A 15,737-nucleotide genomic window follows, 5' to 3' on the forward strand; every position below is an offset into this window, starting at 1 on the left:
ATTTTTTCTAGTGCTTTCTGCCTTCAAGTGGAATAAAATAAAACTATTTGGAGGGGTATGGGGTGAACAGAACCAAAATGACATGCTTACAAATTTAGGACTATATATATATATATATATATATATATATATATATATATATATATATATATATAAATTTAGAGTTTATTTGCGGACAAAACACAACAGAGGCTTCTAAACCAAACTATAATCCTTGTCTCCAATGTGATTTTAACACCAAACACCCTTCATATACTGTATTTAATGTGTTTTAGGAAACTTTAGACACATTATAAAAGTCTCGGGTTTGATATTTGCATTCAGCCACATTTCATCATGCTGTTCTGTTGCTATTTTCTCATGGCTTGTGAACGGCTCTTGCGCTCCCGTCCGCTGTAATCCATCCACAAACACCTCAGTGTTTCCTCTGTTGCAGCTTCAGTATGCTGTGATGCATAACAATAATGTGATCTCCTGCTCGCCTCTGCATCTTAACATGCATTATTAACTGTTTTAACTGTGTTTTATTCATGCGTTTAGTATCAGTTTCATTTCAGAATATTGCATAAATCTGTCTGTTTGTTATGATGTCATCCAATTTCGCCAAAATACACAAGGATTTCTGATGTCGCATGGTAATATCTAACTAAAACATTCTCGGAGGTTTTACTGTATACATTTGTGATTGAGTTGTTGTCTTACCGCCATCCTGTTTCTTGAGGAATCCAGATTTCACAGATTTTAACATGAGTTTAGCTTTGCCAAAGAAAACGGTGCCATAGCTTTGGCTCATCATTCCAGTCATGTTTCTGATTGGCTGAGGTTTTGAGGATCATCCAATCACAGCGAGTGGCCTAGAGGGACAGAAGGCGCCTGGAGCGTCCTGCCAGCCATTTTACTATTTCAGTCCATCTCAGTCTGCTGTGAAACTCATTTATTCTGCACCATAGTTTTATATTTCAAAAGATTATTTTCCCATCAAGAAAAGTCTGAATCATTTTACAATCCAGTTTCTTTTCAGCTTTTAAAGAAATAGTTCACGCCCCAAAAATATGCAAAATTCTGTTATCACCTCATGTAAACCTATATGACTTTCTGGTAACATTTTCTATGAAGCCTATATTTATACTGCATTGTAAAGGCATTATAAATGCATTATACTGCATGTCTCATATATAATACGTTATAACTTCTGATAAATAATTATAACTACAGTTATAACACATTATAAGACTTTCCCTATTCATAGTTATACTTTATAGTATAATGTTTCATAATACACATTATAATACGTTATAACTTCTGATAAATAATTATAACTACAGTTATAACACATTATAAGACTTTCCCTATTCATAGTTATACTTTATAGTATAATGTTTCATAATACACATTATAATACGTTATAACTTCTGATAAATAATTATAACTACAGTTATAACACATTATAAGACTTTCCCTATTCATAGTTATACTTTATAGTATAATGTTTCATAATACACATTATAATACGTTATAACTTCTGATAAATAATTATAACTACAGTTATAACACATTATAAGACTTTCCCTATTCATAGATATACTTTATAGTATAATGTTTCATAATACATAATAAAACGTTGTAACTTCTGCTAAATAATTATAACTACAGTTATAACACACTATAAGACTTTCCCTATTCATAGTTATACTTTATAGTATAATGTTTCATAATACATAATAAAACGTTGTAACTTCTGCTAAATAATTATAACTACAGTTATAACACACTATAAGACTTTCCCTATTCATAGTTATACTTTATAGTATAATGTTTCATAATACACATTATAATACGTTATAACTTCTGATAAATAATTATAACTACAGTTATAACACATTATAAGACTTTCCCTATTCATAGTTATACTTTATAGTATAATGTTTCATAATACATTATAATACGTTATAACTTCTGATAAATAATTATAACTACAGTTATAACACATTATAAGACTTTCCCTATTCATAGTTATACTTTATAGTATAATGTTTCATAATACATAATAATACGTTATAACGTCTGATAAATAATTATAACTACAGTTATAACACATTATAAGACTTTCCCTATTCATAGCTATACTTTATGGTATAATGTTTCATAATACATAATAATACGTTATAACTTCTGATAAATAATTATAACTACAGTTATAACACATTATAAGACTTTCCCTATTCATAGTTATACTTTATGGTATAATGTTTCATAATACATAATAATACGTTATAACTTCTGATAAATAATTATAACTACAGTTATAACACATTATAAGACTTTCCCTATTCATAGTTATACTTTATAGTATAATGTTTCATAATACATAATAATACGTTATAACGTCTGATAAATAATTATAACTACAGTTATAACACATTATAAGACTTTCCCTATTCATAGCTATACTTTATAGTATAATGTTTCATAATACATAATAATACGTTATAACTTCTGATAAATAATTATAACTACAGTTATAACACATTATAAGACTTTCCCTATTCATAGTTATACTTTATGGTATAATGTTTCATAATACATAATAATACGTTATAACTTCTGATAAATAATTATAACTACAGTTATAACACATTATAAGACTTTCCCTATTCATAGTTATACTTTATAGTATAATGTTTCATAATACATAATAAAACGTTGTAACTTCTGATAAATAATTATAACTACAGTTATAACACACTATAAGACTTTCCCTATTCATAGTTATACTTTATAGTATAATGTTTCATAATACACATTATAATACGTTATAACTTCTGATAAATAATTATAACTACAGTTATAACACATTATAAGACTTTCCCTATTCATAGTTATACTTTATAGTATAATGTTTCATAATACATTATAATACGTTATAACTTCTGATAAATAATTATAACTACAGTTATAACACATTATAAGACTTTCCCTATTCATAGTTATACTTTATAGTATAATGTTTCATAATACATAATAAAACGTTGTAACTTCTGATAAATAATTATAACTACAGTTATAACACACTATAAGACTTTCCCTATTCATAGTTATACTTTATAGTATAATGTTTCATAATACACATTATAATACGTTATAACTTCTGATAAATAATTATAACTACAGTTATAACACATTATAAGACTTTCCCTATTCATAGTTATACTTTATAGTATAATGTTTCATAATACATTATAATACGTTATAACTTCTGATAAATAATTATAACTACAGTTATAACACATTATAAGACTTTCCCTATTCATAGTTATACTTTATAATATAATGTTTCATAATACACATTATAATACGTTATAACTTCTGATAAATAATTATAACTACAGTTATAACACATTATAAGACTTTCCCTATTCATAGTTATACTTTATAGTATAATGTTTCATAATACACATTATAATACGTTATAACTTCTGATAAATAATTATAACTACAGTTATAACACACTATAAGACTTTCCCTATTCATAGTTATACTTTATAGTATAATGTTTCATAATACACATTATAAGAAGTTATAACTTCTGATAAATAATTATAACTACAGTTATAACACACTATAAGACTTTCCCTATTCATAGTTATACTTTATAGTATAATGTTTCATAATACACATTATAATACGTTATAACTTCTGATAAATAATTATAACTACAGTTATAACACATTATAAGACTTTCCCTATTCATAGTTATACTTTATAGTATAATGTTACATAATACACATTATAATACGTTATAACTTCTGACAAATAATTATAACTACAGTTATAACACATTATAAGACTTTCCCTATTCATAGTTATACTTTATAGTATAATGTTTCATAATACATTATAATACGTTATAACTTCTGATAAATAATTATAACTACAGTTATAACACATTATAAGACTTTCCCTATTCATAGTTATACTTTATAGTATAATGTTTCATAATACATAATAAAACGTTGTAACTTCTGATAAATAATTATAACTACAGTTATAACACACTATAAGACTTTCCCTATTCATAGTTATACTTTATAGTATAATGTTTCATAATACACATTATAATACGTTATAACTTCTGATAAATAATTATAACTACAGTTATAACACATTATAAGACTTTCCCTATTCATAGTTATACTTTATAGTATAATGTTTCATAATACATTATAATACGTTATAACTTCTGATAAATAATTATAACTACAGTTATAACACATTATAAGACTTTCCCTATTCATAGTTATACTTTATAATATAATGTTTCATAATACACATTATAATACGTTATAACTTCTGATAAATAATTATAACTACAGTTATAACACATTATAAGACTTTCCCTATTCATAGTTATACTTTATAGTATAATGTTTCATAATACACATTATAATACGTTATAACTTCTGATAAATAATTATAACTACAGTTATAACACACTATAAGACTTTCCCTATTCATAGTTATACTTTATAGTATAATGTTTCATAATACACATTATAATACGTTATAACTTCTGATAAATAATTATAACTACAGTTATAACACACTATAAGACTTTCCCTATTCATAGTTATACTTTATAGTATAATGTTTCATAATACACATTATAAAACGTTATAACTTCTGATAAATAATTATAACTACAGTTATGACACATTATAAGACTTTCCCTATTCATAGTTATACTTTATAGTATAATGTTTCATAATACACATTATAAAACGTTATAACTTCTGATAAATAATTATAACTACAGTTATGACACATTATAAGACTTTCCCTATTCATAGTTATACTTTATAGTATAATGTTTCATAATACACATTATAATACGTTATAACTTCTCATAAATAATTATAACTACAGTTATAACACACTATAAGACTTTCCCTATTCATAGTTATACTTTATAGTATAATGTTTCATAATACACATTATAATACATTATAACTTCTGATAAATAATTATAACTACAGTTATAACACATTATAAGACTTTCCCTATTCATAGTTATACTTTATAGTATAATGTTTCATAATACACATTATAATACATTATAACTTCTGATAAATAATTATAACTACAGTTATAACACATTATAAGACTTTCCCTATTCATAGTTATACTTTATAGTATAATGCATTATAACACAAGCAACATTATAACACACAGAAGTTAATAAAGTTAATGGTATAAGTGCTTTATAGTGTAAAGAGTCAAAATGATCATATTATAAGTGTTCTTTGACTGCTTTAAGTAAAGTTACAAAAGCAATATCTTCTTATAAACAGTCATAACATAAACTTGAAACATACATTACAAGTCAGACTTCTATAATGGAAGTTATTTATTAAATAAGATGCACAAACATTAAAGTTTATTGAATAGAGTCCAGTATAGAATCTGTTTGATTAGTTTTTATTCTTGGGTGTGTTTACATGTGTGATCAACATACATATTTAGAGTTTCTGATCTATTTTAACATTGTAGATTTACAAGTGTTTAAGTAATATCTCAAAATTTACACTGAATGTGTGTTATTTATGTATTTGTGCATGTGTAATGTTTATAACATCCAGCATGACTTGTGATGTCTTATAACCACTTAAAAATATCTTATAGATGTTTATAAGAAGACATTGCTTTTGTCACTTTATTTAAAGCATACCTACATTATTACATATATATATATATTACAGATATATAATACATTATAACTTCTGCAGATTAAATGAAATGTTGCTTGTGTTATAATGCATTATACTCTAAGGTATAACTATGAATAGGTAAGTATTATCATGTATTATAATTGTGGTTACAATAATTTATGAGAAGTTATAACATATTATAAGGTGCATTATGAGACATTACTAATGCATTATTAATATGGGCTTCATAGACTATGGGCTGCTTTTTCCATGAAATGAAAGTGAATGAGTAGGGAAGATTTTTAGTGAATAACGACTTCAATTTGGGGTTGTTTCTCCTACAAATCTATCCGATAAGTTTAGAAGTCTTGCATTGAGCATAAGTTATATGGAACACATACTTTTATGGTGCTTTTTTGTCATTTTGATGACTAACCCAGTCCCCATTCACTTTTATTATATGTAAAAGAGCTCTTTAAAAATTCATGAGTAAATAATGATGTCCTTTAATGTTTCTAGTCTTGCATATATTTCATACATCTGTTTCTGTACACCCGAATTGCAGTCACAGGAAACATATATACTGCATCCTCACGGATCCCGTTTTAATGTTTGTTTGACAGAATTTGCACTTTATACCACATCTCGACTTTGCAAATATTCTCTGAAGCATTTGCGTGCAACCGTTTTGAATATTTGAATATCTGTGGAGCATGTGTGTGTTTCTGCTGACATGTGGGAAACTCTACAGTCTGACACCCATCTCAACGTGTTTGACTCAGTTTTCGTTCTTTTCCTGCGCCGCAGCGTCCACGTCGGACTTCTGCATCTCATTAACCGCTTGCCAGGCGTTTGAAAGGTGCTTGTCACTCCGTTCGTTCTCTCTGCGAGGCTCATCTCACTGTCTCTTACGCAACATGAAGGGACAGCTGTCTCGACAGACACCAGGCACACATGAATAACAAGTTGCCGCCGTTTCTGCGTCTCTCAGATGAGTTAGAAAGGGGAACCGAGAGAGAAGCAGTGACGTTCCTGCGATGTCAAAATGCATTACATTGTCTTTAATTTTTATCATGCATTGGAAGGATGCAATCTGCATTAAATAACACTCGAAGCAGTGACGGTTTACAAGACGGCTGCCACTATCTTCGTGAAAGTTCGGCATGTTTTGGGGAAAGATCATGTGATTAGCTGCGTATTTTTAACTAGGCAATAAAGCACAACATTCTGGTTCCAGAAGTTAAAATTCCATAGACAAATTGATAACTTATAAACCTTTAAAGACAGACTTACCATGAGCTCCGAGGTTGTTAATCGATGGTATATTGAAATCATGTTTCAATAGTGGAAGTCCTAGTGGAATACTACACTACCCATGATCCTGAAGAGAAATATCCACCAATCAGAGAATTGCGGCAAACAAAGTGCGCCAAAAGAGCACTGCAGTAACCGCCCACTCCCATGATGCACTGTATTTTTGTCTTATTTTGCGGTAAAAATATCGAAATATCTTTAAAGCAAAAAGTATATCTTATTATTTATATTATTAGATATTAAGTCTTGTTTTCAGAGAAATCTAGCAAAGTTTTGAGGAGTTTATCAGGGTTCCCACGCATCCTGGAAAACCTGGAATTTTGCAATGCAGTTTTCCAGTCATGGAAAATAAGAAAAATACCTAAATGTCCTGGAAAATATTTTATTATATAAAACAGTTTGACTGTGTCGCTAACAAGGTTTCTGTTACATGTACAAAAACATGGTTATGATCGGGATAGGTGTTCAAATACACAAGTTCATATAGTTTTGTCACTGCTAGCGGCATCGTAAAACATCAACGGTTGACTGTCATGAACGAAGCCCTGTCACGTACATTCTCTGCTCAAGCGCTGACATCCCTACTTTGCTCTGACAAAATAGTTTAAGTGTTGATATAGTGCAAATTATGATTTTTTTTTATTTCATTCCAACATTGCTGTTGTGTTAACTACCAGAATATTTAAGTTGTAAAATTGTAACCATGACAACGGTTGGCCCGCTGATTTTTTTGTTTTGTTGGGGGAAATAAATTCACACCCTGAGGTTGTAGCATGGTGATGCGGTCGGATGAGTCCATTTATACTGTGGTTACCACATATAGGGCACTATGATTTCCGCGATTTCGGAAAACACGGACGAAATCACTGAATTCAGTCATAAAAATGGCATTAGCTGTAAAACGTGGAGTGTCACAGATTTTACATAATTGTATCAAATTAAATTGCAATATATCCTAGTGTGATTATTAAACTGCAAAAGGATGTGATGTGATGTAATTGAATAAATATATCGTCTGCATGTGCTGCATGCTTCAAAATGAATGTGTGATGCTGACAGCTCATACACTGAAAACATCGTGATCATCACGTGTGCTCTGTGAGTGTAGTAGATGACAGAGAGCAGAGCGCTCTGAAGTGCGCAGCACATACCAACTGTATATTTAAATCACAGCTTTTGGGGTTTAATAACCACACTGGGCCATGTAGTGAACTGCTCATGCAGAGGTGAGAAACTATCGTCAAAAGCACACAGAAACATAAACAGCAAAATAAAAGCTTGATTTAAAAAGACACGTGAAATGGAGAAAAACAAGACAAAAATATATTTCTACTGTATAGTTATGTAATGTTAACTATAATTTAATAATAATATTGCAGCACTTTGTTTGACAAAACTATCTCCAGTGTTGTTTTGGATTTTGTATAAAAGCACTTAATTTAAAGGTGCAGTATGTAAGATTCAGAAACCCTTGTTATTAGTGACACCTGTGGCCGTTAAGTGAACTGCAGCCTGTTGCTCGCGCTCGTGCACACACTCCATAGGGACGCGAGCATCGACCAAAACAATGACGTAACGTACAAAGAGACTGAACGTGATTCACCGACATCATGCTGACAGATGAGGTAACATAATTAAAATTACACAGTTATGATTGTTTTACTACAAACTTTGAGACTAAACTAAAACTACTTATCGGCTAACATAGCATACTGATACACACACACAGCTACATACTACCCAACTACACCAGACAGTTTACTGTTGCACTGTTGTATGTTTTGTATGTCATATGTTATATTATGATCAAGAAACCAGCGTATTTGCTTACATTTATCCTGTATACCTGACTTTTAGTATAAAGAGAAGATCGTTGAAATTATTTGAAAGTTACGAAGCAAGGTAGCTTGCAGTTCGTCAGCGTTAGCAGGCAAGATCACGTTAGCTAAAATGACACAGATCAATCCTTATGGCACTATATTTCACATCCTTTGCAGTTCTGTAAGTTTACCTGTCCAATACAGAAGAACGCCAATTCAGGGTCGGTTTTGATCCCCAGAACCAAACGAAGGTCCCTCCAGGAATCAAATGTCCTGCCGATGTTTTCGCTCGACCACGATCATGTTCCCGCTTAGCCAGACGGGATTCAGTAGATAAATGTTTTTTTGGTTTACTCTGAGTTTGTGTAGGAGTCGGTGTTGTGCTGGGAGCCGGACGTTTGCTGGATTCCATCTCTAAGATAACGTTATCTAGTGTTGCAGTTTGTTGTCGCTGTTGAATAGTGGAAGAGACGCACTGAGGCTCTCGGGAGCGCGCATAAACGTCACGTCCTTTGGATTTTCCCGGCAAAAGCAACCCGCTCCCTTCGCATGAAAATCAGTCTACAGGCTTTAATAGGCAACCTAGGAAGTCCGGGAAGGGCTCATTTTTTAAGTTGCGTTACAAGCCGTTCACACATTGGCAAAAAAAAAAAAAAAAAGGGGCGAATATTACATGAAAAATGTTACATATTTCACCTTTAATAAAAAAAAAAATAATGTGATGTTGAAAAATTTAATTAATTAAAATAATTCTATTTTATATTATAATTAATTTGATTAGACACCATTTTCATAATACAATTTTACTAAACTGTCAAATATGGAATAATAAATTTTATAAAATAAAAAAACAATAACCACAATATACATCATCATCATCATGACATCTCACGTGTTTTTGCTTAAATATTACAACCGTTGAGCACATAAAATATCCTGTAAAATTGTGCCTTGAAAAGAGTGGGAATCCTGGTTTATGCTTGAGACAAAATATATATATATATATATATTTGCCAATGGGTTAAGAAAAATAAAACAATTATTATTTTTATTTATTTTATTTATTTTTTTGTCTTTCCCTATTTGAATATATTTTTCTTGTGATATGCAGGGATGCAAACTACTCACAGCAAATTTACCCATATTGTTTGGTGAAGTTTTCTACATTTTCCTTATTAAAATCACTCGAAGGGGATATTTTAAGCTTAAACACTTAAAAAAAATACTGAAACACCTGCTATGACTTTATCACCATTTAAAGCACCTTTTTTTTTTTTTTTTTTTTTTTTGCATCCCTGTAATATGCATTTTACTTAAAACAAGATGCATTTAAAAAAATAACATATTAAGAAAGTTTCGATATTTTACTGGAAAATAAGACAAAAATACTCAGTATTCGCAATGCATCATGGGATTGTAGTTCACTCCCTCATTAAAGACGTACACAGTCTTGTATCTTTGTCTTTTTGTCTGAGTTTGTAATGCTGTGATTCACTTTGGAGCTGATTGGTTTGGTTCAACTCTTTTATAAAGGATTTTTATGAAATCACTATGGAACAAATGAATGAGAAAAATGCTTTCAGAACAAAGACGGCTGAAAAAGTGTCTCTATGACAGGTGGTTAAAAAAATAAAAGGATTTAATGGCATCAGCGTTTCACAAGAAAGTGATTTCATGTTGACCATAAAGGCTTCGACCGTCTGACAGAAATTGCATTAAAAGTTTGTTGTTGTGCTGTTGTTAGTTTCTGTTCCTCTGAGTCATGTATAAGGTCAATCTGAGGGTTTACTCGACTATAAGAGAGTCACACATACAAATTAAAGTGCGTCGCAGGTCACATCTGACTCATCTTTACTTGAGACCCAAAGATGACCTTCCTGGCGAACATTTCATATGATTCATACCCGTTCAGAACCATAACAGTTTAGCTGTAATCTCAGATCCAACTCAAACTGTAACCTCAATCAGAGAGTTGTTAGTCAGAAAGGTCCACTTCCTTTCTCAATATCAGCCCGAGCTGTACTAGTGCTGTTATTACCGACATGAATATCAGCCATCACGCCGCTGTCATCTACCACAAAGAGACGGATGATCGAGACGTTTTTCTGCAGATGAAACCCGTGTCATTATTGTGTTCAGATGAATATCAGCTTCCCCACAGAAAGAGCTCAAGTCGTGCACAATCACCCGCAATCATATCAATTGTCTCTGGCCGGTGAGATACTGCCGGCTACTGCAGATTATAATGCCTCGTTACGCTCTATTTATAACTCACTTTCACACGTCTGAGAGAGCAAAATGGCAGTGAGAATCTGAGCAGACGAGCAAAAGAAAGAAAGAAAAATCCACCGGCCCTGAAAAGCCACAGCTGACATTTATTTTCATAATTAGTTGTAATTGCACGGCCGTTGAGTGCAGAGCGGCCTCCTCACACTAAATAAATGTTTCATGAGTTTCTGTCGGGAGGAAAACAAACGTCTGGTTTGATTCAGCTGCTGGTGGTTATATTTGCTCTATTTCTGTTTTTTCTACTATTTAATTTCATTCGGTGTAACGAGAGACAGCACTTCAGGGTCTGAACTACTGAAGTCAGCGCTTCACTCTTTGGAAGAGGAATATCCTGGTTTAATCATGATATGTAATTAAATAATATCTTGAATATTGCGATGATTTTACTGCGCTTTTTATTTGACCACAGCGTCAACAAAAGGCCAAATTAAAAGCTCTTGGTGAAGTAAATACAACAGAAATGTATTATTGTTGTGTACAACAAATCTGATCCTCAAAATAATAATAATTCAGCATTATATAACAATAATAATAATAATAATAATAATAATAATATCCAGCTGGGTTCCAAAAGAAGTGTAGTTTTGCAGTTTAGTAAAAAATATGTCAGTAAATAATCCTTTTTATTATTGTGCATTGTTGTATATTGGTGCATGTAAATAAAAAATGACCAAACATCATTCTTCATTGTGTTCATTTAGTGAAAAGTGTGGGAAACATTCCTTTATTAGGCTTATTTTTAACTAGATTCTTCATGTATTAAACATTTTTAATACATTTGGAGACAGTGGCTGTTTTGGTTGAAATGGTTACTTTGAATTTTGTTTTTTCTTTAAAAATCACTTTTAAACCATTTCAGTGCAAATGCAGGGGCAAGAAAAAGTATGTGAACCCTTTGGAATCACCGGCTTTTATGTATAAATTTGTCTTAAAATCAGGTTTGATCATCTAAGTTACAATAATGAACAAACACAATCTGTTTTAACTAATAACACACACATTATTGTATTGTTCTTGTACATACTGAATATATCATTCAAACATTCACAGTGGAGATGATTTAGTACTATAGGTACTCTCACTAGAAGTGGCTGTCCAGACAAGCTCAAAGGGCACACCGCAGAATGCTCAATGAGGTAAAAAAGAACCCTAGAGTGACAGATAAAGACTTGAAGGAATCATTGGAACTGGTGAACATCTCTGTTCATGAGTCTACTATACGGAAAACATTAAACAGGCATGGTGTTCATGGCAGGACATCATGAAGGAAGCCGCTGCTTTCCAACAAAAACATTACTGCACACCTGAAGTTTCCCAAAGACCACCTTGACACTCCACAACGCCACTGGGAAAATGTTTTGTGGACTGATGAAACTAAGGTTGAATTGTTTGGGAAGAACATGTAGCACTATGTATGGCATAAAAAGGGCACTGCATACCAACATGAAAACATCATCCCAACAGTGAAGTACGGTGGAGGGAGCGTCATGATTTGGGGCTGCTTTGCTGCTTCAGGGACTGGACCGCTTGCCATCATCAAGGGAAAAATGAAATCCCAACTTTATCAAGATATCCTTCAGGATAATTTTAGGGTGGCTGCGTGCCAGCTGAAGCTCAGTAGAAGTTGGTTGATGCAGCAGGACAATGACCCTAAACATCAAAGTAAATCCACTACAGAATGACTTCAAAAAAAGAAAATCCTCCTTTTGGAGTGTCCCAGTCAGAGCCCAGACCTTAACCCAATAGAGATGCTGTGGAATGACCTCAAGAGAGCCGTTCACACCAGACATACTAAGAATATGTCTGAGCTGAAGCAGTTCTGTAAGGAAGAATGATCCAGAAATCCTTCTGAACGTTGTGCAGGTCTAATCCGCAGTTACCAGAAACGCTTGGTTGAGGTTATTGCTGCCAAAGGAGGATCTATCCAAGGGTTCACTTACTTTTTCCACAGCACTGTGAATGTTTAATGTGATGTGTTCAATAAAGACATGAAAGATTATAATTGTTTATGTGTTGTTATCTTAAGCACATTGTGTTTGTCTATACTTGTGACTTTGATGAAGATGAGATCACATTTTATGACCAATTAATGCAGAAAACCAGCTAATTACAAAGGGTTCACATACTTTTCCTTGCCACTGTACATTATTTTTGAGATATCATTTTTGTAGCCATACAGTATTTTGTATAGTAAAAAAAAAAAGTTATTTTCTGTAGTAATCAACAGTATGCCACAGATTCTGTCAATTTAATCTATTTATTTTTTTCTGTTTTTCTTGCTCTCTTTCAGAGCTTTTTCGAAGGGCAGGCGGCACCGTGGGACTCTGCGAAAAAAGACGAGAACAGAATGAAGAATCGTTATGGCAACATCATTGCATGTACGTACAGAAACTATCCTGACTGTATGCCGCTATCAGCAAACGTTTGTGTTTCTCCCAGCATCTGTGTGTTATTTTACGAGCGCTGCATGTAATTAAGTCTCTAATTAGAGTCACATCATGTTATAAACATGCTCTAAAAGCAAAGAGACGTTCACTCAAACGGACACTCGTGTGCGCCCATGAATACACATTCTGTCATAGTGTCAATGGCAATTATGAAAATGTGCTTACAGTAAGTAGGATAGTTTTTGAGGATGTTGCTTTAAGACAGGACTCTTGGTACCACAGTTGTCCCATGAGGCTCTGGACAGATCCATGTGGTGTAAAATGTGTTGTCTTGGAGAAATGAACCAATCACAGCGCAGAATTGAGGCTCTAGAGCTCCAGGCGTGTAAGACTGCAGTGAGTCGCGTGCCAGAATTCGCCTCTGGGCGTCAAACTGAAATAAGCGCAGCGGGTGAATGTGTCACATTGCAATACTGTCTTCTGGATGAAATTACAGAGAGAAACTGCAGAGCATGAATTAAATTCAGTTAGTCATATTAGACAGAAGGACAGATGTTTATTACTGGTGTTTGTTAAGTCAAGCATCACTAATAATATGGCTGATAGTGATTTGATCAAACTTCTAACAGTAAGTTCAGTGTGTAACTTAAATGAACAAATGCCATTGGTTGTTTTATGTAGAATAATCCATATTTGACATGGACAGACAAATAGATACAAAGACAGATAGACAGATACACAACAGAAATACAGACAGAAAGACAGGATAGACAGACAGACAGATACACAACAGACAGACAGAAAGACAAGACAGACAGACAGATACACAGCAGACAGACAGAAATAGAGGATAGGCACACAGACAGATACAAAACAGTTAGACAGAAAGACAGGATAGATAGACAGACAGATAGACAGACAGACAGACAGATACAGAACAGACAGAAAGATATGATAGATAGACAGACAGATACACAGCAGACAGACAGAAAGACAAGATAGACAGACAGATACACAGCAGACAGACAGAAAGACAAGATAGACAGACAGACAGATACACACAACGCAGATAGCAGACAGACGACAGACACAGATAGACAGACAGACAGATACACAACAGACAGACAGAAAGACAAGATAGACAGACAGACAGATACACAACAGACAGACAGAAAGACAAGATAGACAGACAGACAGATACACAACAGACAGACAGAAATAGAGGATAGGCACACAGACAGATACAAAATAGACAGACAGAAAGACAGGATAGAGAGATCGACAGACAGACAGACAGACAAATAGACAGACAGACAGACAGATACACAACAGACAGGATAGATAGACAGAAAGATACACAGCAGACAGACAGAATTAGAGGATAGGCACACAGACAGATACAAAACAGTTAGACAGAAAGACAGGATAGATAGACAGACAGATAGACAGACAGATACACAACAGATGGACAGAAATACAGGATAAACAGACAGACAGACAGATACAGAAAGACAGGATAGATAGACAGACAGATACACAACAGACAGACAGAAAGACAAGGTAGACAGACAGACAGATACACAACAGACAGACAGAAAAACAGGATAGACAGACAGACAGATACATAGCAGACAGACAGAAATAGAGGATAGGCACACAGACAGATACAAAATAGACAGAAAGACAGGATAGATAGACAGACAGACAGACAAATAGACAGACAGACAGACAGATACACAACAGACGGACAGAAATACAGGATAGACAGACAGACAGATACAGAAAGACAGGATAGATAGACAGACAGATACACAGCAGACAGACAGAAATAGAGGATAGGCACACAGACAGATACAAAACAGACAGACAGAAAGACAAGATAGACAGACAGATACACAACAGACAGACAGAAAGACAGGATATATAGACAGACAGATACACAGCAGACAGACAGAAATAGAGGATAGGCACACAGACAGATACAAAATAGACAGACAGAAAGACAGGATAGAGAGATAGATAGACAGACAGACAGACAGACAGATACACAACAGACAGGATAGATAGACAGACAGATACACAGCAGACAGACAGAAATAGAGGATAGGCACACAGACAGATACACAACAGACAGACAGAAAGACAGGATAGATAGACAGACAGATACACAGCAGACAGACAGAAAGACAAGATAGACAGACAGACAGATACACAACAGACAG

General features: G+C 32.9%; 1 protein-coding gene across 10 annotated transcripts in view; it reads left to right on the forward strand.

Moving 5' to 3' along the window:
- Nucleotides 1-15,737, forward strand: part of LOC127431906 (receptor-type tyrosine-protein phosphatase mu-like) — a 359,297-nt gene that overhangs the window by 302,099 nt on the left and 41,461 nt on the right. For all 10 annotated transcript variants that reach the window (XM_051682542.1, XM_051682543.1, XM_051682548.1 and 7 more), the window contains one exon: nucleotides 13,419-13,506. In XM_051682542.1, coding sequence (XP_051538502.1) covers nucleotides 13,419-13,506 — 88 coding nt within the window. The remainder of the gene's footprint in view (nucleotides 1-13,418; nucleotides 13,507-15,737) is intronic.

The sequence above is a fragment of the Myxocyprinus asiaticus genome, chromosome 41 (assembly GCF_019703515.2).
Source record: "Myxocyprinus asiaticus isolate MX2 ecotype Aquarium Trade chromosome 41, UBuf_Myxa_2, whole genome shotgun sequence".
Taxonomy (NCBI): domain Eukaryota; kingdom Metazoa; phylum Chordata; class Actinopteri; order Cypriniformes; family Catostomidae; genus Myxocyprinus; species Myxocyprinus asiaticus.